Below are 25,844 nucleotides of genomic sequence, written 5' to 3' on the forward strand. Positions count from 1 at the left end.
TGGCACTAATACGCTCTTGATTCTTCCTAGAGGCTTCGAAACCTAAATGGATATCCTGTTCCAGTTTTCTTAAGAGTTCCATGACGGACACCTCTGATGAGGCAGATCTCTCTTGCTGTCCTGAGCCCAACTCAATTATGGAGAACATCGTCTTTTCATTACTAAGGGTTTCATCCCTCCTTGTAAATATATCCTCTACCGCCTTCTCTCCCAATTCAGCAGAGACAGCAAGTGAACTTTCAGCTAACGTATTTAATGTAACTGATGTCGTAGATTGGAATATCTGCTCCATAGATACCTCTGCATCAGAACTAGCCCCCTTATCTGCCTCCATCTCTGTATCCAAAACCTGAAATGGGTTTGGTGTTGAAAGAGTTGACCAGTCCTGTTCACGTTCCTCTTCTTCCATAGATTTTGATATATATTCAATTTTTTCCTCGAGCTCTACTGCCTCACCAGCCCTAACTTGAGGCTGAGGGGTAGAGTCAGGCTTCAACACCAGCACCTTCGGGACTGGCTTAAAATAGAGGTTAAGTGAAGGAGTTATTGGGGTCTTAAATCCAGTTTCTTTTTTTTGTCTTTTTTTCTTTTCTCTCTTTGAAGGTGAAACCTTAGATTTATATGCTGTAGACTTAGGGAAAGCTTTTTCCTCTGTCTCAGCGTTTTTCACCCCCCCTTGTGTACTATCGCTTTTATTTAACCCCACAAGAATGTCTTTTCCCAACCTCTTACTCCTCAACTGGTATCTTGTGGGGTTACCTCCCTCGTTCACCCCCCTGCTTACTTGCTCCGCACGGGTCCTTTGCGGTATACTTTTGGGGTTGGGATTGATCGTGATAGCTTCCAGCCCTCGACCCCTTCCTCCGCTTGTTGGAGTGCCGATTTTCGCAAGCACTCGGCGTCCTCTACTGACCCCCTGCGCCGCTCGCTCCCAGCTCCCGGCCGGCAAGTAACGCGACTCCGCCCCCTCACTCTCAGTCTCGGCAGCTTGCAGGGCTGGGTTCTCCGCCATCCGCCGCTGCCGCTGCTGCTGGTCTCCCGAACCCAGCCGGCAGACAGCCTCCAGGATCTGCCGGTAGCTCGCCGTGACTTCCACCAGGTCTGCCTTACACCCCGGTACGTGCAAACCCTCAGTAAAACACCGACAATCGACCTTTCTCTTCAAACTGACACCACCACTATTCCGACATCCGCGACCCGCTGATTAGCCGGCCGCCATGTTTTCCCCCGTCACAACAATAGGGGGCTGAGTATTGACCCTTGGGGGACACCCCGCACTGATAGACAAACCGCTGATGCAGCCTTAGGGGAGAACACTTGAAAGGTTCGCTCACCAAGGAAGGAGGCCACCCAGGCTAAGGCCATACCAGTCACACCGAGAGACCGCAGAGAGTCGAGAAGGATGGAATGTGACACGGTGTCAAAAGCTGCGCTCAAATCCAACAGGATGTTTCTTTTTCTTCTTGTCTAAATAGTGTGCGCTCTGGTTCTCCGTGCGATGCACTTCCAGTGAAAATACTGAAACAACTAGATTCCTCCATCCATCAGATCTTTGTTAAATTGTTAAATACCTCACTTACTGAGGCATATGTCCCCCAGCCATGGAAACACGGTATGGTAGTGCCCTTGTTAAAGAAGACTGGTGCTGATATTTTGAATCCTGCTAACTTTCGCCCCATATCCTTGTTACCCATCTTTTCTAAAGTGTTAGAGAGACACATTAATACCCAGCTTACTGAACTGGTGGAAAGTTCTGGCTTCTTACACTCATCCCAGTCTGGTTTCCGGTCCCGCCACTCGACCCAGACTGCCCTTCTTGGGGTAACAGAGAGTCTCCGACACGGTGTCGATCAGGGTGAAACTATGGCGCTCATCCTGTTGGATTTGAGCGCAGCTTTTGACACCGTGTCACATTCCATCCTTCTCGACTCTCTGCGGTCTCTCGGTGTGACTGGTATGGCCTTAGCCTGGGTGGCCTCCTTCCTTTGTGAGCGAACCTTTCAAGTGTTCTCCCCTAAGGCTGCATCAGCGGTTTGTCCATCAGTGCGGGGTGTCCCCCAAGGGTCAATACTCAGCCCCCTATTGTTCAATCTTTATGTAAAACCCTTGGCTAACATCGTAGAGCAGGCGGGGCTGACTCTGTTCTCTTACGCGGATGACACCCAGATCGTCTTTTCCCTATCAGGGCGAGACGAGAATAACCCCTCTGCACTAAAGTCGGGCCTCGCTCTTGTGGCTGACTGGATGCAGAGGAACTGTCTCAAACTGAATGGGGAGAAGACAGAGGTGGTCATTCTGGGTCAAAATAAGAACCTCTGGGGCCCGCAGCACTGGCCAAATGAGATGGGTTCACTCCCTGTACCCACACATGCTGTACGTAATTTGGGTGTCCAAATTGACGACAAGCTAACAATGAAGCAGCAAGCCACTAAGGTCGCAGCAACCTGTTTTTCTACTCTTAGGTGGCTACAAAAGATCTTATGGATGCTTCCCATTCCCTCCCGTAGGACGGTTGTCCAGGCATTGATAACATCTCGCCTGGACTATGGCAATATATTATATCTGGGCGCTGATGTAGCCACTGTTAAAGTATTGCAGGTTGTACAAAATGCAGCTGCGCGACTTCTGAAGAATGTTCCTAGAAGAACTTCGGCATTATCTGCCTTGCATGATCTTCATTGGCTTAAGATCTCTAGCCGCATAAAGTTTAAGACACTGTGCTACATGTTTAGAATCAAGCAAGGCATTGCACCCACATACCTACAAAAGCTGGTGCAACCTTACAGGCCCAAACGTGCCTTAAGATCTTCGGAAATTGGGAACTTCATCATACCAAGATTTAAGCTGGTAAGGATGGGGGGACGTTCTTTTTCCTACCTTGGTCCCAAATATTGGAATGCCCTGCCCACAGCCATTAAATTAGAGACCAGTCTTCTTCGCTTTCGTAGAGCACTGAAAACGCTGTTGTTCACATAAGTAGCTGGTTCCAGTATTGCTGGCTTATTTGACATCTTCTTCTCCAGTCTGTCCCTAGCGCCGGGAAACCCACTGTGGGTAGCTGTGCGCGGTAAAAGTTCAAATAAATAAATAAATAAATAAAAAGTACTCCTCCTTGAATGAGGCGCAAAGTGGAAAAAGTTTTAAAGTATGTCTGAGCATAGCATTTTGTACTGGAAGGGTACCCTTCCAGTCCAAAAACATATGTGCACACACATATACACACCTTTGTATTATTGGTTAAAATGTGTGGGGAGTGGGGGGACGCTAGGAACTAAAACTTGCACCAGCTAATTAGATATGTGGCTGTCCTGGTCTCTTACACAATGCAGCAACTTTGATTGCTGCGCTCCGTTGTGTAAATTATTAGTAAGTCCCCCCATTGTCTTTCTCCATATCTGTGCACTTTGCATGTGTGAACTATTGGGGCTTAACAGTACCCTTCCGATTTGCTTACCATGCGGGTTAATAACACTTTGGGGCAGATATTTTGGATTATTGTGAGATGCGGCACACCAGCCAAAGTTGCCGCACTTTGTTGCACTGGAGAGAAAACAGTGTAGAGCCATATTTACTAAATATGACCTGCTGCTCTCTTCTGCTGCTCACAAACTGGCAACCCAGAGCAAGGCACACTCCTTTGCAGCATGTGCAAAGCACCATTTGCACCATGAAAGGTGCGTGAGATGTTTAGCACAAGTTTTGTACCGGAAGGGTATTCTAGGAGTATAACATACTGTGCTTAAACAATGTTTTAACATTCCACATATTGGATGTGTGTTGTATAGAGCAGCACAAAGGCAATGTGTGAAAGGATGAAATAAAGAAAAAATTATTGTTTTATGACTCTCTCAAGGAGGCATTATTTTTTCACACAAAGCCAGGTCTGACAACCTTTGCACCAAAAAACAGTGTTGGTAGTGTTGGAAGACGTAACTACTACCCATAGCATGCCACTTTAATGCAATGTAGTGCAAACCAGTAACCTGCGCTCTTTGGGCTACAAATATTGAAACATTCCAGCACAAAACATTTTTTAACGTAAATCCCCCATCAAGACTTTGTACAGCTTTATGTCACTTGGTGTGACTTTGCTGCAGTTCAAAGTCTTGATAAATCTGTTTCTTTGTTTTATGACCATGTTTGGCCCCCTTCAATTAAAGTTAAGCAGCATGAATTGTGATGCATTTTACTTCTGAAGTGTAATTCATTATTTTAGAAAGTCATCCACTTAGTACAAGATTTACAAGCTTTTCCCGCTGGGCTTGTATCACAAAACAGAAACAAACCTGTGCAAAATGTTTTTGGGTGGATTGCATTTCCGGCACAATACAGTAACACTAAGCAGTGCAAAGCACTGTTATGCCTTACTCTGCATCAAGATGGCGTTCCATGGGTGGTATTTATTTATTTATTTATTTGAAAGGTTTTATATAGTGCTGGCTAGACCCGGGGGTATCAGAGCACTTTACATGTGCACACACAAGATTACAGGACAGAGAGAGGATTTGTTCAAAAGCAGAGAATAACAGTAAGTAAAATCAACCTGAAATTATCCGAGGGCAAATACATGAAAAAGGCACACACTGAGGTCTATTAAACAAAGTAACAGCAAAAAACAGATACATTTACGTAAAGAGTGGCAGAGGGAGGAAAGAGATTCTTGGCTGAGCTGTGGGTGAAGCAATAATTATATAAGGATTGGCTAGGGAAAACCAAGTTGGGGGGGAGGGGAGTGGGATGGTCAACCGGAAGGGGTTTTTGGAGGAAGGAGGTAAGGGAAGTGGGAGGGAGGAGAGGGGAAAGAAGAAGGGGTGTACAAGGAGAGAGAGAAAAGGGGGGAGGGGAGAAGTGAGAAAAAGGAGTGAAGTAGAGGAGATAAGGATGGTGGAGGCAGAGTGTTGGGTCAGATACCAGGTTAAAAGCCCCAGTATTTACTGAGGAGATGCAGTTTAAGTTCTTTTTTAAAGCCAATGTAGGAGGGGTTGCAACGCAATTCCTTGGGGAGGGCATTCCAGATGATCTGCACATTTCCAGAGAAGGAGCAAGATTGTGTTAGTGCTCCTCATCGGTCTGGAGTCGCCTTGAGTTTATTTGTGAGGTACAGAGGAGCATTCTGGTGTAGAGCTTTATGCTTGTTGCATGCTGTCATGTATGAGGATCTACCTTCAACGGGAAGCCGGTTGAGAGCCTTCAGGACTGGGGTGATGTGGTCAAAACCTTTGCAGTCAGTGTTAACCCTGGCTGATAGGTGAAGCACAGATCTGAGTGGGGCTAGGTGGACTTTGGGGGTTCCTGTGAGGATAGTGTTACCATAGTTGATTTTAGAGAGTACCAGGGATTGGAAAACCCATTCGAATGTCGATGATTGGAAGTCATCGACTATATTTAGCATGGCGGTTTCAGTTCTGCAGCCTTTTCTGAAGCCGGATTGCAGGGAGTCTAGAAGGTTGAAGTTGTTAATGTGTTTATACAATTGAAGCAAAGCACATTTTCAAGGGCATTGGAAAGAAATGGTAGGTTCGAGATGGGGCCGAGATTGTTCGGGTCATTTGAGGTCTGATGTGGGATTTTTTGGGACAGGCGTAATTTGACCGAGTTGAAGTGAGTCCGGGACACATCGGGTGGAGAAGGAGCTGTTGATGATGGTGGTCCTATAAGGGGCAATAATGTGGTTAAGATTCTGGATAAGGTTAGAGGGGATAGGGTCTTTGGTGTGTGAGTTCGGCTTAAGTTTGGCCATGATGTTATACACTTCGAGCTCAGTCACAGGGGGAAGTTAGCCAAGGATGCATTGTTTTTGAGTTGCAGGAGGGGAAGGCTGGGTTCTGGAGGGGTAGCAGCGTGATGGAGAGTGGAAGAGTAAGGAGGCAGAGTCAGGACGGGATGATCATTTAATGTAATGTCATCGACAAAAGGGGAATTGGGTGGGATCTGAGTTAGATGGAAGGAGTGATCAATTTTGGTGAATTTATCCGAGAAGAAGTTCCACACATCTATTAGTTGAGGCAGTAAATTTAAGGGGGGCAGTGGATGTTTAATTGCAAACAAAGTTAAATAATTCTCTGGTATATGGGCTTCCCATGTAACCAGCTATGGTTTTTGGCACACATCCATAACTACAAAAAATACTAGAAAGGGGTTTACACCAATAAGTAATGACACTCTGGAGCAGGCAATAAAAAGGAGAAGTGCTTTTATTTCTATAAACATTTCCCACTTTGCATGTGTGCTGAACTGTACAGTATGCATCCAAAATGTGAAAAGCTCTAAAGTTAGTCTAAGCATAGTATTTTGTATAGAGAGCGTACCTTTCCAGTGTAAATCTTATAGAAGACTCATGCAGACATATTTGCACTATGGTGCAAAGGTGTGTGTTTTTGTGGGTATGTGTGCTTGTGTGTGTGTGTTTGTGTGTGGGGGGACAGTGACTGTGCGCCAGCGCTGAGGAGAGAGCAGGATAGTGCCATATCCCGGTCGATATGATGCTTTTTCTGATCTCTCCCTGTCACCCAGCACAGCAACTTTCATTGGTTTGGTTTGGTACGGTTTGGTAAATCTGGGCCATTGTGTGATGCTTAATCAAATGACGTGCTTGCATTTCAATTGTAAAATGTAAGCAAACATTCTGATCACGAACGCTAGGCACAGGGCACATCAGAAACGAAAGCAAGCCAGAGTGGCCATGGCATCCTTAGCCTCCCTATTAGCTCCTCCAATGCAGAGGGATATTCCAGTGGGGGACCTGATCAAACAACATTTTGCCTTAACCAGTGCCCAGGTGTTCATACCACTCTCTGAAGAGTGCTGTATGATCCTGAATTTATTTTATCCCTAATTGCTGGATACATGTTCCCTTGATTCTGGATATTTGACATCTTAGTTGGGTTGTGTCCGTTCCACGGATGCTATCTTCTTGTTGTGGATTTTGATTGCAGGTGGCTCAGTGGGTGGTCAGGTCTTTGAACTTTCTGTTGTCCAAGACTCCAGAATTGAAATCCTGGCAGTAGGCAAATGGTTGAGAAGGCATTGAAGAGAGGGCAAGACTTCCAACTCCCTTTGTTGCCATTTTTTTTTTTTTTTTTTTTAAACCTTTATTAGTAGAAGCCGATCAATACAAGCGCAGGCCTACAACCACAAGGGCCGGCCGCAAAATCAGGAGATCAAAAAGATGAAGCAATTTATACGTATACAATAGAAGTCAAGTACAGTACAGTCGCAAATTGTGATCGTTACACAGGAAGGCGCGAGGATAAAAGAGGTTTAATTTTATGATTTTAAGAGGAGGCAGCGGCTACATCAACCAAGGCGTCATGCAACATAATCGGAGAAAGAGAGACGGGAAGGGAATATCCTCCCACACAAACAAAATGCAATAAGGAGTAATGTAACAAAATACACCCTAAGCCCACCGAAGGCGAGCCAAAAGGATAGAACAAGCCACAAAAACCAATATAATAAGATGTCGTGCAAAAAACCCACCCGCCCAAAACAATAAGAAGAAAGACAAGTGCAGACACCGGGGAAATAAAGGAAAAGAAAGAAGACATAGCCCACCCCCTCAAAAGGAGAGAAAAAGGGACCATAGAACAAAACAAATTAAAATAAACCCCCCCCCCTCACCCACCACCCTACATCACTGTAATGGCTATGGCCTACCCCACTAACAGCGTGTCTGTCGCCCCAGAAACACCCAACAGGAAGAAATGTAAGAAAGAAGAAGGCAATTTAAGAAAGAAAGAAAAAGAAAAAGAGAGAATGAGGAGAGGAGCCGGCGACGGAAACACTCGGTTCCCCCCTCCCCGCAACAGGCTTACAGATCAAGGCCAGAAAGGATACAGAGAACAACCAACTCACAAGGCCACAAGACTAGTCCAGGATACGTCATTAATTCAGAGAAAGTCCCGCCAGGACCTAAGCAAGGTCACCCCTGGCCACTTCTGTGAATAGTAGAACCGCCAAGCATCCGGGCAATCAGGAGACAGTACAACACAAGTAGTCCATACCGGTTAAATAGGGCAGGCGGTATCTTCATGCAACATCGCCCCAGCCACCAAGAGGTGGTCAACGATACATGGCAGCTGCCAGCATGCAACAATACGCCAAGCACCAACGCGGCAAAATCCAAAGTCAGGTCTGCCCAGCACGGAGTGGAGATCACAGAATATGGGAAACGGTGCAGCACTGGCGCCAGGTCCATCTGTCCCCCCCAAAGTCCGAGACACATCCAGGGACCCCGGCTCAGGAACCGGAGGAGAGTCAACGAGATCAACTCGGGGAGAGCGTACTGCGCCACAAGATGGCGGATCAATAATGGCAGCGATCCGCAACTCCAAGTCCCGGGACCTCCAGCGCAGGTCGGACCGTAGAGTCTCCAGCGCAAACAGCACATGACTTCGTGTAGGCGCCGCCCCAAGTAACCGTGGACCGGGGGTCTTAAACGTAGCAATGTCACCAACTCCGGGAGGTACGCACTTCAAGGGGCCGTCCGCCATCTTGAGGACATCATTCGCCGCCATTGCCCCTTCCACCTCCAGGTCCACCCCGACCGCCAGAGGCAACAGGACCAAGAGCCGATCAGTGTCGGGCGGCGCTCGGCGAAGAAGGGAGAGTCACCAGAAGGCCGGGCTCGCTCCCAGCAGCTCTCCGGGAGCCGGGCACCGGTTCTCAGACGGGACCACGAACAGGAGCGATCGTCCCCCCAAGGGGGACCGGACCACACGGCCCCTCTCCGGCTCACCGACCACTCGGGAATACGGGGCGACCCGCTATTGGGGGCGGGTCCGCACCCTCTCACCCGTCTCTCAGGTTCCCACAACAGGCTTCTCTCCCGGACCAGTGCCACCAACACTCCGAACACCGCCGGGCAGACGCAGCACTCGAGGCCCCGGCGTCAGGGCCAGGAAGGCCGACCCGCAGACGGAGGCAGATCGCGGGGACCACCGCACGCTGGAGCACCAAAATCAGACGGTAAGTGAGCAATTTTTCTCTAGTAGCAGAGACAGCGGGCCTCGAACAGGATTATCGACAGGATATCGAAGCGGGGAGGAAAGGATCTCGGAGCTAAGCGTTCATGCGACTGTTCCGATCGCCATCTTGGCTCCTCCTTTGTTGCCGTTTTCTGACCTCACCAATAATGGCTCCCTAACCGAGGTACATCCCTCACAGTGTTTCCTTTTCCCTGAGCTAACCCCATGGGTGTCTGTGTGTTTCAAAGCCCTGTGTCCTTGTTTCATAGAACCTGTCACAGATTCTTGTCTAGTAGACCTTGTCACCAATGGCAGGTAGCATCAACGGGAGGGGGTGGACTTGAGCTCCAATAAAATAAAAAAACAATCACAATAAATGGATGTGCGCGTGCAAATATAAACTTAAAATATATTAAAAGAAACACTTACCTGACAACAGAACCTCCACCTCCAGACCTTGTCACGCTACATCCTGGACCCCAGGAACCTTCCTTGACCAATTAGGGTGCTGCTCTCACCAACATGAGAGCAGCGCTCTGATTGGAGGGAACGGCCTGTCTCGGCACTCCACATCGCTATGGAGGCCTGCAGTTACTCTAACCCAGCTATCTTGAGACAGCTGGGTTAGAGGTTTCAAAGTGTGCATGTCTGGCTGGCTATTGCAAGGCGGCTGGCCAAAAAGAAAGTGCACACTTTGAAAAGCGCACATACAACCCACCCTCCTCATAGTCCCTGCTGCTGTGATTGAGCAGCACCCCCCCCCATCCTGACACTCGCCCAGGACTGGGGGATGTCAGTATGAAAAATAAGATGGTATGATGAAATACCATTTTATTTTTCATCTCGGGGGCATTTAAGTGTGGCGACGCACAGTTTCCTGTCTAGTAGCTCTGTCTCCCTGCCACATGACACATTCTTCACGTCCCTCTTTCTTCCATGCACACTTATAAACATACAGCTTTCTACTAAAGCATACTACAATTCACAAGAATAACCAGGCACGAATGTATGGCGTTACAATGCATGCATTTACAACATATGCCTTTACAAAGCCGTTTTTACATTGCAACATCTTTTACAATGCATACATTTACATTGCATGCCATTACAACGAATGTTTTTAAACTACATTTACAACGCATTCCTTTACATCGCATTATACCTTTACAACGCATACCATTGCAATCCATACCATTACAATGCATACCATTACATGCTTTTATGGTAAGTGTTGGATAGTGTAGGGATAAAAATTACTATTCTAACTCCAGGGGGTGCAACAGTAGGGTAAGTGTTGGATAGTGTTGGGGTAAATATTTGTATTCTAACTCCAGGGGGTGCAACAGTAGTGTAAGTGTTGGATAGTGTAGGGGTACTATGCGTTGTAATGGTATGCGTTGTAATGACATGCAATGTAATGCCTGCGTTGTAGTGACACTACACGCATGTAGTGTCATGTATTGTAGTGACATGCAATGTAATGGCTGCGTTGTAGTGACATGCTTTGTAAAGGATGTTGCGATGTAATGACTGCGTTGTAAATGTAGTGCGTTGTAATGACTGCCTTGTAAAAGCTATAAACCCCATTTTAGCTGTATTGTATACTTCTTATACAAACGCAGCTCAAGGTATTCTGTACACACCGCAAGAAGAAACAAGAGGTGGTCTGAGAAACCAGTACCATGTGTACACTAAGTGACGATATTCATCTTAATGCATTTGATTTCTAGGAGTATGGGGAAACCTGATCTTGGACGACGTTGGAGATCGAGACACGAACTTCACCCTCTTGTACACCTCGACAGTCAATAATCAGGTACATATATGCTCTATGTAGATGACATGAACTTGCCCTGCTTGTCACTTGGAACACACTCCAGTCAGGTAGATGCATACTCCTTGGGGTGGAAGACACCTGAACTCACCCTATTGTGCTAATTGTCCGACACCAGTCCAGGACAAGCGTGCATTTTGAGGCAGGGGCGGGGCATGACATTCTACTTTGTGTATCTTCACAGACATCACTGAAGCAAAAGCTTGCTTTTTGACTGGGAGGAGATGTGAACTTCATCCTCTTTTGTCCGTCGACCGACACTACTCAAGGACGTACATGCTTTTCAGGTGGCAGAAGAAGTGAACTTCACTCTCTTGTGGACCACAGCAGGCTCCAGTCAAGTACTTGTGTGTTGTTTGATTGGTAGAGACATGAACTTTTCTTTTGTGCATCTTAACTGATAGCAGTCAATTACATGCATTCTGTTTGGGGGGAGGAGAGCTGAATTCATCTTATTGTGCACACTCGACTGAAACCAGTCCAGTACGTGTGTGTTGTCCGGGTGGGAGGAGGTGTGAGCGTCCCCTTCTTGCACACCTATCTAGGCAATAGTGACATTCATATGTGCTCTGTGGTAGAGAGGGGATATACACGTCCCCCTCTCTTGCACCTCCATTGACACAAGACAACTACATGTATGCTTTCTGGATGAGATTAGTGATGAGTTTGTATACTTCTACAGGCTCTGTAGACATGCTGCCTGGTTGATCAAATAATTAGTAAAGCTGCCTTTTCGGACCACAGCACAAGCCGCAAAGGAAAAATTGATGTTTCTGACTGCCTCCTGAGAGGTTACATTCAAATTCGTCGGATGGTACCGCCGACTACTAGTCGCTCTGTTTCCATTCTGACACGATGCCAGTCGGACGCTCGTCCGACCGGCATCGTAATCAGGGCCTAATTCACATTTGTACCTGGAAGTGGGTTTAAAAAGGGGAGCCTGTCAGACTGTAGCTGTACATCAGCATGGAGAACCTCAGCTCAACTTCTGCGTGTTATGACCAGAGCTTGGGACCAAGGCCTTTTAATCTCCTTGCTGGTGAGGGGACATCACCTAGGAGAACCAAGACTACTGGCCCTGGAACCGGGAGCACCATCATATGACTGGTAAGTCCAGTGGGTCGCTCACCACTTATCCTACCAGCGTGTAGCCCCGATGCGTTGTGGTCCTTGTAGTCAGCATCAGCGGGTGCGCCTCTGCCTGGGTCTTGAGGAAAAATCAGTCGCGTTGGCCATCCCTGGACACCGGTGTTTCGAGGTTGTTGCCTCTCGTCAGCAGGGAGTAGGAATGTGTGAAGGGGTGCTGCGTAGGCTGCCAAAAATATTTTCAGGTGTGGTACCGCTCGTGGCACGTAGGAGCGCAACCCGGGCTCGTCAGCCCCACCGGCTCAAGGGAGCCTGAATATACAAGTAAGTCCAGTGGGTCGCTCACCACTTATCCTACCAGCGTGTAGCCCCGATGCGTTGTGGTCCTTGTAGTCAGCATCAGCGGGTGCGCCTCTGCCTGGGTCTTGAGGAAAAATCAGTCGCGTTGGCCATCCCTGGACACCGGTGTTTCGAGGTTGTTGCCTCTCGTCAGCAGGGAGTAGGAATGTGTGAAGGGGTGCTGCGTAGGCTGCCAAAAATATTTTCAGGTGTGGTACCGCTCGTGGCACGTAGGAGCGCAACCCGGGCTCGTCAGCCCCACCGGCTCAAGGGAGCCTGAATATACAAGTAAGTCCAGTGGGTCGCTCACCACTTATCCTACCAGCGTGTAGCCCCGATGCGTTGTGGTCCTTGTAGTCAGCATCAGCGGGTGCGCCTCTGCCTGGGTCTTGAGGAAAAATCAGTCGCGTTGGCCATCCCTGGACACCGGTGTTTCGAGGTTGTTGCCTCTCGTCAGCAGGGAGTAGGAATGTGTGAAGGGGTGCTGCGTAGGCTGCCAAAAATATTTTCAGGTGTGGTACCGCTCGTGGCACGTAGGAGCGCAACCCGGGCTCGTCAGCCCCACCGGCTCAAGGGAGCCTGAATATACAAGTAAGTCCAGTGGGTCGCTCACCACTTATCCTACCAGCGTGTAGCCCCGATGCGTTGTGGTCCTTGTAGTCAGCATCAGCGGGTGCGCCTCTGCCTGGGTCTTGAGGAAAAATCAGTCGCGTTGGCCATCCCTGGACACCGGTGTTTCGAGGTTGTTGCCTCTCGTCAGCAGGGAGTAGGAATGTGTGAAGGGGTGCTGCGTAGGCTGCCAAAAATATTTTCAGGTGTGGTACCGCTCGTGGCACGTAGGAGCGCAACCCGGGCTCGTCAGCCCCACCGGCTCAAGGGAGCCTGAATATACAAGTAAGTCCAGTGGGTCGCTCACCACTTATCCTACCAGCGTGTAGCCCCGATGCGTTGTGGTCCTTGTAGTCAGCATCAGCGGGTGCGCCTCTGCCTGGGTCTTGAGGAAAAATCAGTCGCGTTGGCCATCCCTGGACACCGGTGTTTCGAGGTTGTTGCCTCTCGTCAGCAGGGAGTAGGAATGTGTGAAGGGGTGCTGCGTAGGCTGCCAAAAATATTTTCAGGTGTGGTACCGCTCGTGGCACGTAGGAGCGCAACCCGGGCTCGTCAGCCCCACCGGCTCAAGGGAGCCTGAATATACAAGTAAGTCCAGTGGGTCGCTCACCACTTATCCTACCAGCGTGTAGCCCCGATGCGTTGTGGTCCTTGTAGTCAGCATCAGCGGGTGCGCCTCTGCCTGGGTCTTGAGGAAAAATCAGTCGCGTTGGCCATCCCTGGACACCGGTGTTTCGAGGTTGTTGCCTCTCGTCAGCAGGGAGTAGGAATGTGTGAAGGGGTGCTGCGTAGGCTGCCAAAAATATTTTCAGGTGTGGTACCGCTCGTGGCACGTAGGAGCGCAACCCGGGCTCGTCAGCCCCACCGGCTCAAGGGAGCCTGAATATACAAGTAAGTCCAGTGGGTCGCTCACCACTTATCCTACCAGCGTGTAGCCCCGATGCGTTGTGGTCCTTGTAGTCAGCATCAGCGGGTGCGCCTCTGCCTGGGTCTTGAGGAAAAATCAGTCGCGTTGGCCATCCCTGGACACCGGTGTTTCGAGGTTGTTGCCTCTCGTCAGCAGGGAGTAGGAATGTGTGAAGGGGTGCTGCGTAGGCTGCCAAAAATATTTTCAGGTGTGGTACCGCTCGTGGCACGTAGGAGCGCAACCCGGGCTCGTCAGCCCCACCGGCTCAAGGGAGCCTGAATATACAAGTAAGTCCAGTGGGTCGCTCACCACTTATCCTACCAGCGTGTAGCCCCGATGCGTTGTGGTCCTTGTAGTCAGCATCAGCGGGTGCGCCTCTGCCTGGGTCTTGAGGAAAAATCAGTCGCGTTGGCCATCCCTGGACACCGGTGTTTCGAGGTTGTTGCCTCTCGTCAGCAGGGAGTAGGAATGTGTGAAGGGGTGCTGCGTAGGCTGCCAAAAATATTTTCAGGTGTGGTACCGCTCGTGGCACGTAGGAGCGCAACCCGGGCTCGTCAGCCCCACCGGCTCAAGGGAGCCTGAATATACAAGTAAGTCCAGTGGGTCGCTCACCACTTATCCTACCAGCGTTTCCTACTCCCTGCTGACGAGAGGCAACAACCTCGAAACACCGGTGTCCAGGGATGGCCAACGCGACTGATTTTTCCTCAAGACCCAGGCAGAGGCGCACCCGCTGATGCTGACTACAAGGACCACAACGCATCGGGGCTACACGCTGGTAGGATAAGTAGTGAGCGACCCACTGGACTTACTTGTACATTCAGGCTCCCTTGAGCCGGTGGGGCTGACGAGCCCGGGTTGCGCTCCTACGTGCCACGAGCGGTACCAAACCTGAAAATATTTTTGGCAGCCTACGCAGCACCCCTTCCCACTTTCCTACTCCCTGCTGACGAGAGGCAACAACCTCGAAACACCGGTGTCCAGGGATGGCCAACGCGACTGATTTTTCCTCAAGACCCAGGCAGAGGCGCACCCGCTGATGCTGACTACAAGGACCACAACGCATCGGGGCTACACGCTGGTAGGATAAGTAGTGAGCGACCCACTGGACTTACTTGTACATTCAGGCTCCCTTGAGCCGGTGGGGCTGACGAGCCCGGGTTGCGCTCCTACGTGCCACGAGCGGTACCAAACCTGAAAATATTTTTGGCAGCCTACGCAGCACCCCTTCCCACTTTCCTACTCCCTGCTGACGAGAGGCAACAACCTCGAAACACCGGTGTCCAGGGATGGCCAACGCGACTGATTTTTCCTCAAGACCCAGGCAGAGGCGCACCCGCTGATGCTGACTACAAGGACCACAACGCATCGGGGCTACACGCTGGTAGGATAAGTAGTGAGCGACCCACTGGACTTACTTGTACATTCAGGCTCCCTTGAGCCGGTGGGGCTGACGAGCCCGGGTTGCGCTCCTACGTGCCACGAGCGGTACCAAACCTGAAAATATTTTTGGCAGCCTACGCAGCACCCCTTCCCACTTTCCTACTCCCTGCTGACGAGAGGCAACAACCTCGAAACACCGGTGTCCAGGGATGGCCAACGCGACTGATTTTTCCTCAAGACCCAGGCAGAGGCGCACCCGCTGATGCTGACTACAAGGACCACAACGCATCGGGGCTACACGCTGGTAGGATAAGTAGTGAGCGACCCACTGGACTTACTTGTACATTCAGGCTCCCTTGAGCCGGTGGGGCTGACGAGCCCGGGTTGCGCTCCTACGTGCCACGAGCGGTACCAAACCTGAAAATATTTTTGGCAGCCTACGCAGCACCCCTTCCCACTTTCCTACTCCCTGCTGACGAGAGGCAACAACCTCGAAACACCGGTGTCCAGGGATGGCCAACGCGACTGATTTTTCCTCAAGACCCAGGCAGAGGCGCACCCGCTGATGCTGACTACAAGGACCACAACGCATCGGGGCTACACGCTGGTAGGATAAGTAGTGAGCGACCCACTGGACTTACTTGTACATTCAGGCTCCCTTGAGCCGGTGGGGCTGACGAGCCCGGGTTGCGCTCCTACGTGCCACGAGCGGTACCAAACCTGAAAATATTTTTGGCAGCCTACGCAGCACCCCTTCCCACTTTCCTACTCCCTGCTGACGAGAGGCAACAACCTCGAAACACCGGTGTCCAGGGATGGCCAACGCGACTGATTTTTCCTCAAGACCCAGGCAGAGGCGCACCCGCTGATGCTGACTACAAGGACCACAACGCATCGGGGCTACACGCTGGTAGGATAAGTAGTGAGCGACCCACTGGACTTACTTGTACATTCAGGCTCCCTTGAGCCGGTGGGGCTGACGAGCCCGGGTTGCGCTCCTACGTGCCACGAGCGGTACCACACCTGAAAATATTTTTGGCAGCCTACGCAGCACCCCTTCACACATTCCTACTCCCTGCTGACGAGAGGCAACAACCTCGAAACACCGGTGTCCAGGGATGGCCAACGCGACTGATTTTTCCTCAAGACCCAGGCAGAGGCGCACCCGCTGATGCTGACTACAAGGACCACAACGCATCGGGGCTACACGCTGGTAGGATAAGTAGTGAGCGACCCACTGGACTTACTTGTACATTCAGGCTCCCTTGAGCCGGTGGGGCTGACGAGCCCGGGTTGCGCTCCTACGTGCCACGAGCGGTACCAAACCTGAAAATATTTTTGGCAGCCTACGCAGCACCCCTTCCCACTTTCCTACTCCCTGCTGACGAGAGGCAACAACCTCGAAACACCGGTGTCCAGGGATGGCCAACGCGACTGATTTTTCCTCAAGACCCAGGCAGAGGCGCACCCGCTGATGCTGACTACAAGGACCACAACGCATCGGGGCTACACGCTGGTAGGATAAGTAGTGAGCGACCCACTGGACTTACCATCATATGACTGCTTGCCGAGACCAGAACACCCTGTGAGGAGGAGAGTGCCTGTAAAGAGATAGGTTTAGTGGGGATCCTATTGAGTGGATCTCTAAAGTGTAGTGTGAGATTCCAGTCCACGTTGGGACCCCCATACCGGAGAGATCATTGTCAAATGTGCTGTTGATTGTCGCTTACACGTGAGGGCCGCAGGGAAGAATAAGGGCCATCGCCTTAGTGCATCAATGTGACTGAAAAGGGCCAGATGAATGACCAAAGTATCAAATTAAAAATATTGTGTGACAGGGTATCTTGCAAAAACAATGGGAAACACTCAGGCGCAACATACTCAAGATATACAAAAGTATATCCCAACAAGAGACAGCTTATAAAATTATGGTACTACACTTCAACATGCCAGCATGTAATTTTCCACACCTCTGGGGATTCGAATCGGCATTAAGCAACTTCGACCACATATGGTGGTCTTGCTCCCTTATCAGCACTTATTGGAAGGAGATTCTTAGGCACTTAACATGCTCTATAGGATTTCCAATTCCTGCGTCGTATCTCACTGTCATGTTAGGCATACGACCTCTTACACTAGAGGCTATGGCACATGCAGAATGGAGGCTTAATAATCATATGTTTGATGCTGCTAGACAGCAGATTATCTTCGTATAGAAGAAATCCACAGCCCCTCCCATAGTCCTCTGGTTCACACGTCTCTGGAATGTGCTAGCAATGGAGCAGTTGTCCCACAATCTGGCCTACACTGATAAAACTTCACTGTGTCTGGCAATCCGTATGTGACTACCTCTCTCAAACTGAGCATATCTGTTTCACCTCGACCAAGCTCAAAGCTCTGAAACTCTTTGGGTAAGAGGCTCATTCTTCAATGTGGCTGTAACAAATGTACTGGACCTACACACCCTGCACATTCCGTGCAATGGTACTGACTCACATCTCCCAAATGGAGTAATGTGGGATTGGCCCTCCCGAGAGTGTGGTATGACCTGGTACTTGTTGTTTTCTTCATTTTGCTGTTAGCTGTTTTTTGACATGTAGACTTGCTGGTTGCTCACAGCTGTAATGTGCTCCACATCAGCTGCTCTAATTTAATATTGTAGCATTCCTGTTGCGTTGGTTCCTAGCGTGGTATGCTGTGTGTTAGAGTTGTGGAATTGACTTTGTTACCATGCCTTATTTTACGTCATTATAAAACTTCAATAAACAGATTTCTAGTAAAAATAATATATCATATGATATGCATATTGTGTCAAAAATATTGTGATTACCAAATTATTGTGGAAAAGAATATTTAAATTAACAATATTTTTTTGGGTATATAACATTGTTTTTTGAGGAATATCATATTTAATATTGTTTACTTTATTATAGCCAACATATTATTATTTTTTTATATTAGTATATTGATTTTATGTGCTACTATTGTTAGTACAATGGTTATGAATTTTTCATACAGTGTATAGTTTGCAATTTTAATGTGTCATTTATCTTATTTTTAAATTTAATTTGTAATTTATAGTGTAGTAGCTGGTCACTGGATTCTGGATTTGTAAGAGAATAGACTGGGAAGTAAATTAAATTACAATAAATTACATTTTAATGTTTTTTATCATTAATTAGATATTTAACTCATCATTAATAATGTAAATTGATTACTTTTTAGTTATAAGTTTATGTGCTTAAGTTTAATTTATGTTAGTAATTTATATTTTAGTAGTGGACTTCTGGGTTTGTGGGGAACAGGGTAGGAAGTAAATTAAAATGTTTATAATTTATTCTGTATGTTAATTAATTATTCATTGTAAATTAAGATTGTGATGACTAATAATTTAAATTGTTTATTTATTTGTTATTTTATTTTAATTTGTAAATTAGAATTGACATTTTATTTTCTTATACTTGCATTAGTAATATGGCCGTGACGAAGACCTGTTGAGGTTGAAACGTGTTGCCTGGAATACACTCTGTTGAAAGAAGTACACTGAGTGCAATCTCCTTTGTGCTAAACTGACCCGTGAGGCACTTTCTGTTCATATATATATACAGAGGAAAATCGCAACATTCTATTCCCAATAACTTTGGCGCCAGTTGACGAACCTTCGCCGACACTTGTGGGGCACTCTGGTCCGCTCCTATTTTGAACGTTTTAGGGTGATTCGGCAAACAGGGTCCGAGAAAAAAAGGGGGGTTCCAAAACTTGTTTTCCCCATGCAATTTTCCATAGGAAACTTTAGACACGGCTACAGCCCAAACTGCTGAACGGAATTACACCAAATTTAGCAAAAAGGTAGCCCTTGTTTCAGAAAGAGACCTTTTTGTTAAATGGTGTAAATCCGTTCAGTACTTGCTGAGAAAATCAAAATTAAAAAAGTTTCAAAATCGATGACCGCAGAGGATCCGCACACCCTCCCGATCACGGGCTTCATGCTAATTGGCCGTCAATACTCCAAACCAGGAAGTGTTGGCAGCTATCTTGTGCCTCAGAAAACAGTAAAAAAAACTCGAAAATTAAAAAAACAAAACGCGGGTTCCCGCGCTTCATTATTAATTATCCCCCGGGTGGGCCAAGTCCCGGGGGCAATGTTTATATTATAATGAGGGGCTCCCAGGGGCCCCCCAGCCCTGGGGACCGCCAACGCCCGGGGCTTGTTTTGAAAAAAATAATAACTACCTGTGTGGGGAGGGCTCAAACCCCCCACACACCCCGGGTACCGCCACCTCCATGGGGCTCTAATTATTTTAATTGGGGGGTCCGGGACGGACCCCCAAGCACCGGGGACCACCACCCCCAAGGCTTTGGAAATGTTGGGAGGGGGCCCGCGCGGCCCCCCTCCTGGAGCCTGTGATGGCCCTGGGGACTTCCACACCCCAAGGCCGGCTCTTGCAGTGTCCCGGGGTGCCTACCCCTGGGACACCGTTGTTTGCTGTGGAAATAATTCCCCTTCAATCCTTATGGCCCCTGGGGGCCAACTAGCCCACCAGGTGCTTCCAGTAAGCACCACTGCACTGTGTTGCAGAGAGGTGGTCCAGGCCATGCCCCTTTTTACACCTCTATGCAACAAAGCTCTGTGGCACTTACTGAAGGTACCTAGTATGCTAGTTGGACCCTATGGACCCTCAGGACTTAATCTCCCAACTTAAAACGGCTACAGGGCGTGTTTACACAATGGTGAAGGGAGGGGATGGGGCCTGAGGTGATGTGTGCAAACACACCCTGTGGTGCGTTTTAATCCTGAGAGTCCATGGGTCCAACTAGCCCACCATGTACTTCCAGTAAGCACCACAGAGCTGCGTTGCAGAGAGATTGTCCGAGACCATGCCCCATTTTACACCTCTCTGCAATGCAACTCTGTGGCACTTACTGGACATACCTGGTGGGTTAGTTGGCGCCCAGGGACCCTCAGAATTCAAGGGAACTCTACCCCCCCAACTTAAAACGCCCACAGGCCGTGTTTGCACACATGTCACTTCAGGTTGCACCCCTCCCTTCACCAGTGTGCAAACGCACCCCGTAGCACATTTTAAGAGGTAGATTTAAACCCCCTGCCCTGTTATGCACTAGGGGCTTACGAAGAAGGTCATGCTAATCACAGGTGTACCCCAATGCATAGTGTTCCCTAGTGTATGTAGGTGTTTTCACTGTATTGTAAGTGTCTTTTAGCATACCACTGGCTCTAGGCCTGGTTAGTCAGAGTCAGTTAACACCAGTACCCATCTGAAAAAGTTGTGGGCACAGGATGATTTTGTAACAAGGCCTCTTTCTGCTCCTTTGTTGGTTCTTTTTGCACATGTCTTGCTTCTTCCTGCACTTTTCTTCATCTTCGAGGAATTCTGTTGCTTCTTTCTGCATTTCTTTTGCTTCTTTCTGTTCCTTTTTCTTATTTCTTCACATGTCCTACCCCTGTAGGCATAGTTAGAAACTAGCATTTAAAAAGCCTTAGAAATTCACTTAAAAAACCAGGCACCTTATAGTTAGTTCGACATTTCACTTGTACAAAACCATAGAAATTCCCCTGTTATAGTTAGTTCAGCTAACTATAACTCGCACGCCCGCAATGCACTGCTGATGACATCACATATTACATCACTCATGACATGGTCAGTGACATCACTCATGACATCACAGATGACATCTCAAATGGCATCACTGATGACACCAATGATGACATCATCCTTGTGATAGAGTGGCAGACCTCCTCTCACCCTATTATAACATTTGATGCACACATTCAAAAAATAGAAACTAACATTTTCAAAACAATGGACACACCAATACCAGTTACAACACACCTATTCAGTAATTCTAAGATCTACACACACATCCACTCATTCAGCAACAGTTCTATACAGTCACTCATACATGTACTCACTCATCATATGTACTCATAAACCTATACATTCTGTTACACACTGCCACTCATCAATAGAGTTACTCACACACAGTCACACATGCAAATAAAGTGTCAAACAGCCATTAACTTGCATATACAGTTATATACACAGCACCACACTTACTTCTACAGAAACTTACACATACTTACTCTCTTAAACAATCACTTATAGAAACACATATTTATTTATACATACTCTTCCAATCTCTCACTTTCATATATACTCACTTATATACATCTAAACTCACATATACTAGTTTAAAACATACTCATAAAGACACTATTGAGACCGTCATTCACTCACTAACACACCCATAGACACACTCATCCGCCCATACAGTTCTGCACACATGCTGTCTTCAACACATACAAACAGTGAGTCACTCATTCATGCATCTATGCGCTAAGTAATACCCCCCACCAAACCATACAGACACTCAGACACTCAAAAAACAACTAATAACACATATAGACACTCATGTAGCTACTCACCAACCCATGCAGCCACTTATACACAAAGTGAGAGACTAATACAGATATGTACATATTTAAACATTACTTGTAACCCATGTATTCACTAAGATACACGTAATCAGTCAGTTATACAATCAATTTTACAAAAACAAATCATCCATTTAGGTACTTATATACCCATTTATTTTTCCATCGACCTTGAGATATACATATATAAAACATATTTAGTTTTCAGAAAAACACACATTCACTGGATGATGTCATCAGTGACGTGATTTGAGATGTCATCAGTGATATCACTGACCAGGCCATGAGTGATGTAATATGTGACGTCATCAGCAGTGCATTGCGGGCTCGTGAGTTATAGTTAGCTGAACTAACTATATCTGAGGAATTTCTATGGTTTTGTACAAGTGAAATGTCCAACTAACTATAACGCCCCTGAAACCTATGGTTTTTTCACTGAATATATATATATATATATATATATATATATATATATATATATATATATATATATATATATATATATATATATCATTAGTTTTGCCATAATGATGTCATAGAATATGTCATGAGTGAGGTCATATGTAAGGTCATAAGCAGTGCGTGGCGGGGCGCAAGTTATAGTTAGTGCTGCTAACTATAACTGGTGATTTTCTGTGGGTTTTTTTAGTTCAAAATGTTAATCTTGACACTAACAAATGCACCAAATTATAACGTTACTGTAACCTTTGCTTTTTACAGTTAATTTCTAGCTTTTCCTTGAAAAGTTTTTTTTTTTAACTGTATGCATGGTAGAGTAACTGAATAATATATCCTGTGTGTGGACATTATTCTAAAAGGGAATTACTTTTGTATTGTTACGGAACAGGAAAGGGTGTACACTTTGCAAAATGTTTCTTTAAAAAAGTTTGGGACTGTAAGACAGTAATGCAACAGTATTCGTGTTCAGATTTGCTATCTCCTCAGTTCTTCTTACTCTCATATTGAGACATTTTCTAAACAAGTTCATTAATATTGTAATAGCATACGTTTCATAGCCTTTATATGGGTTTTTAAATGAAAGTCGAAATTACAATTCAGATAGAGAGTGTTCAGTTTTTTTAATACTGTATAGTATTAAGTTTCATTGCATAAATGAGGCGGAGCTAGCCACGCCTGCTAATGGGTGCTTTATAAGTGAGCTCTTGCAGTCACTTCACAATCCTTCATATAACCTGCAGTAATAGCCTGTTTCATGTGTTGTGATACACAGATATCGGCACCGGAAGGCCGCAGCGATGAGATAAACCAACAAAGGTGCACAAAATCGCTCATGCAATACCTGAAAACATGTTGTTGCATCGAGGCCAATGCGAGGCCTGGAAGGAGCACATGCGCAAGAGCCCGCGACCCGTGGTGGCGTTGCTGGAGAGGCCGTGGTGCGGAGGCCCCGGGAGCGCTTCTGTGACTGGAACCGGGCGGCAGCGATAGAGCGCTTGTGCTGTGCCCCCAGGAAGCGGAGAGCCCGATGCCGGTATAGTGTCTACTGCGGAGGTCGGGTGGCTCGACAGGAAGGAGGTCAGTGCCATCTGACACGCGGACCTGTGTCCCTGGAGGTGATCACCGTGCGGCATGCGTGCGGGTGGATGCCCGGGAAAATCCGCGATCTTCACGCAGCGGCTGCTGCGACTGCCTGCTGAAAGCAACCGATGCGCTGATGGTCTGCACCGTGGAATCCAATCTGTCCGAGACGTCTTGGGTGCCAGCAGGAGGCATATTAACTTTCTCTATCAGTGATTCCCCCCTGGCTGAGGCTACATGCAGGGTAAGAGGCAGCTGCAATCTGAGCTGGGCTGAGCGGCATGTGTTTGAGGGCCTTCACAATGGCATGCAACCTCTGCTGAAGCTATTAAGGTGTGCACGTTGGGGGAGGACTTCCATCGGTCGGCTGGGGAGTGTCAAGTTGGAGCCCTCCCCCCCACTTCGTACTTGACTGTGCATTGCTGGGGCTTGCGTTAAACACACCAAGAGGGTTGGCTGTGCCCGCATGTTATACCCAGAGACTAACAGGCATCATATGGTGCAAGCACGCTACCGCTCTGAACTCTGGCGGCCCCACTTCTTAAAAAACTTGCTGCGCAACGCCTAAACTCTCGCAGCCTCACACAGTAGCTTCTGGCCTGGTATACACGTGCTGATCGAGGGCTCACTGGACTCCATAACTGTATAGAATAAATTGCAAGAGCGGCAGGGCGGATATTGCTCTGGACCGGCTACCCATGCCACCCACCAAGTTGCAGAGCCTTGCCCCCACGAGACGCACCATTTCAGCACAACACTAGACAGAACACAGGGCTGAACGATAGGGAAAGCAGATAAAACTCAGCCAAAAATACATTTTGAGCAAGCTAAGAAAACAACAGAAAATGGCATGGCAGAACAGTCTTCCACTCAAAAAACTACGGTGGATGCTAACTCCACTGGGTCAGTGTACTTCCAGTCAATGTTCGTGACGATTCAAGCTACACTGACTAACATAGATGGGAAGATCGTCACCCTGACCTATAGAGTAGATCGGATGTCTGAACGTTGGGATCACCACACAGAGATAATAAATATGGCGGAAAGGCAGATCTTGGACTCAGAAGACACACAACGCCAAACGGAAACAAAACAGGAGAAGGTAAAAAAAACGGATCACTGACATAATATCGACGGACAGAATATCGACTAGCAAAAATATCGATGACAAAATATCGACAGACAGAATATCGAGTTTGTATCTACAAACAGGTAAGTACAAAAATATTGAGTACAAAATATCGTTTGCAAAAATATAGTTTAAAAAAATATCGACTTTATTAAAAACAGTGTTAAATTAAATTAATAGTAAAAATTAATTACTAAAATATACTTAAAAATACTTAAATTAACTTATAATAATTAAATAATTAATGAAAGTTACAAAATGTTTTTTTACAATCATATTTGTTAAAACATATATATATATAGTAACATAATATAATTAAATAATATCCAATATTATTACCGTACAATAGCAGAAGTGTAAAAAATACTATTCCCACTCCAGAGAGTGCAACAGTAGGGAAAGCGTTGGATAGCGTACGGGTAAAAATTACTATTCCCACTCCAGTGAGTGCAACAGTAGGGAAAGCGTTGGATAGCGTAGGGGTAAAAATTACTATTCCCACTCCAAATAGTGCAACAGTAGGGAAAGCGTTGGATAGCGTAGGGGTTAAAATTACTATTCCCACTTCAAAGAGTGCAACAGTAGGGAAAGCGTTACATAGCGTAGGGCTAAAAATTACTATTCCCACTCCAGTGAGTGCAACAGTAGGGAAAGCGTTGGATAGCGTAGGGGTAAAAATTACTATTCCCACTCCAGTGGGTGCAACAGTAGGGAAAGCGTTGGATAGCGTAGGGGTTAAATTTACTATTTCCACTCCAGTGGGTGCAACAGTAGGGAAAGCGTTGGATAGCATAGGGGTTAAAATTACTATTCCCACTCTAGCGGGTGCAACAGTAGGGAAAGCGTTGGATAGAGTAGGGGTAAAAATTACTATTCCCACTCCAGTGGGTGCAACAGTAGAGAAAGCGTTGGATAGCGTAGGGGTAAAAATTACTATTCCCACTCCAGTGGGTGCAACAGTAGGGAAAGCGTTGGATAGTGTAGGGGTAAAAATTACTATTCCCACTCCAGTGGGTGCAACAGTAGGGAAAGCGTTGGATAGCGTAGGGGTAAAAATTACTATTCCAACTCCAAAGAGTGCAACAGTAGGGAAAGCGTTGGATAGCGTAGGGGTAAAAATTACTATTCCCACTCCAAATAGTGCAACAGTAGGGAAAGCGTTGGATAGCCGAGGGGTTAAAATGACTATTCCCACTCCAAAGAGTGCAACAGTAGGGAAAGCGTTAGATAGCGTAGGGGTAAAAATTACTATTCCCACTCCAGTGGGTGCAACAGTAGAGAAAGCGTTGGATAGCGTAGGGGTAAAAATTACTATTCCCACTCCAGTCGGTGCAACAGTAGGGAAAGCGTTGGATAGCGTAGGGGTAAAAATTACTATTCCCACTCCAGTGGGTGCAACAGTAGGGAAAGCGTTGGATAGCGTAGGGGTAAAAATTACTATTCCAACTCCAAAGAGTGCAACAGTAGGGAAAGCGTTGGATAGCGTAGGGGTTAAAATTACTATTCCCACTCCAGAGAGTGCAATAGTAGGGAAATTAAATACTTCATATATTATTTCAATAAATATAAATTAATATCTAGAAAAATTAATTAAAAGT

The 25,844-nt window shown here is 47.2% G+C and overlaps 1 protein-coding gene across 1 annotated transcript in view; it reads left to right on the forward strand.

The window, feature by feature from the left end:
* The window catches only part of LOC144765655 (guanylyl cyclase C-like), a 577,462-nt gene that overhangs the window by 218,500 nt on the left and 333,118 nt on the right, over positions 1-25,844 (forward strand). The window contains exon 9 of the mRNA XM_078650332.1: positions 10,697-10,782. Coding sequence (XP_078506458.1) covers positions 10,697-10,782 — 86 coding nt within the window. The remainder of the gene's footprint in view (positions 1-10,696; positions 10,783-25,844) is intronic.

This window comes from Lissotriton helveticus, chromosome 1_1 (genome assembly GCF_964261635.1).
Source record: "Lissotriton helveticus chromosome 1_1, aLisHel1.1, whole genome shotgun sequence".
Classification (NCBI taxonomy): Eukaryota; Metazoa; Chordata; class Amphibia; order Caudata; family Salamandridae; genus Lissotriton; species Lissotriton helveticus.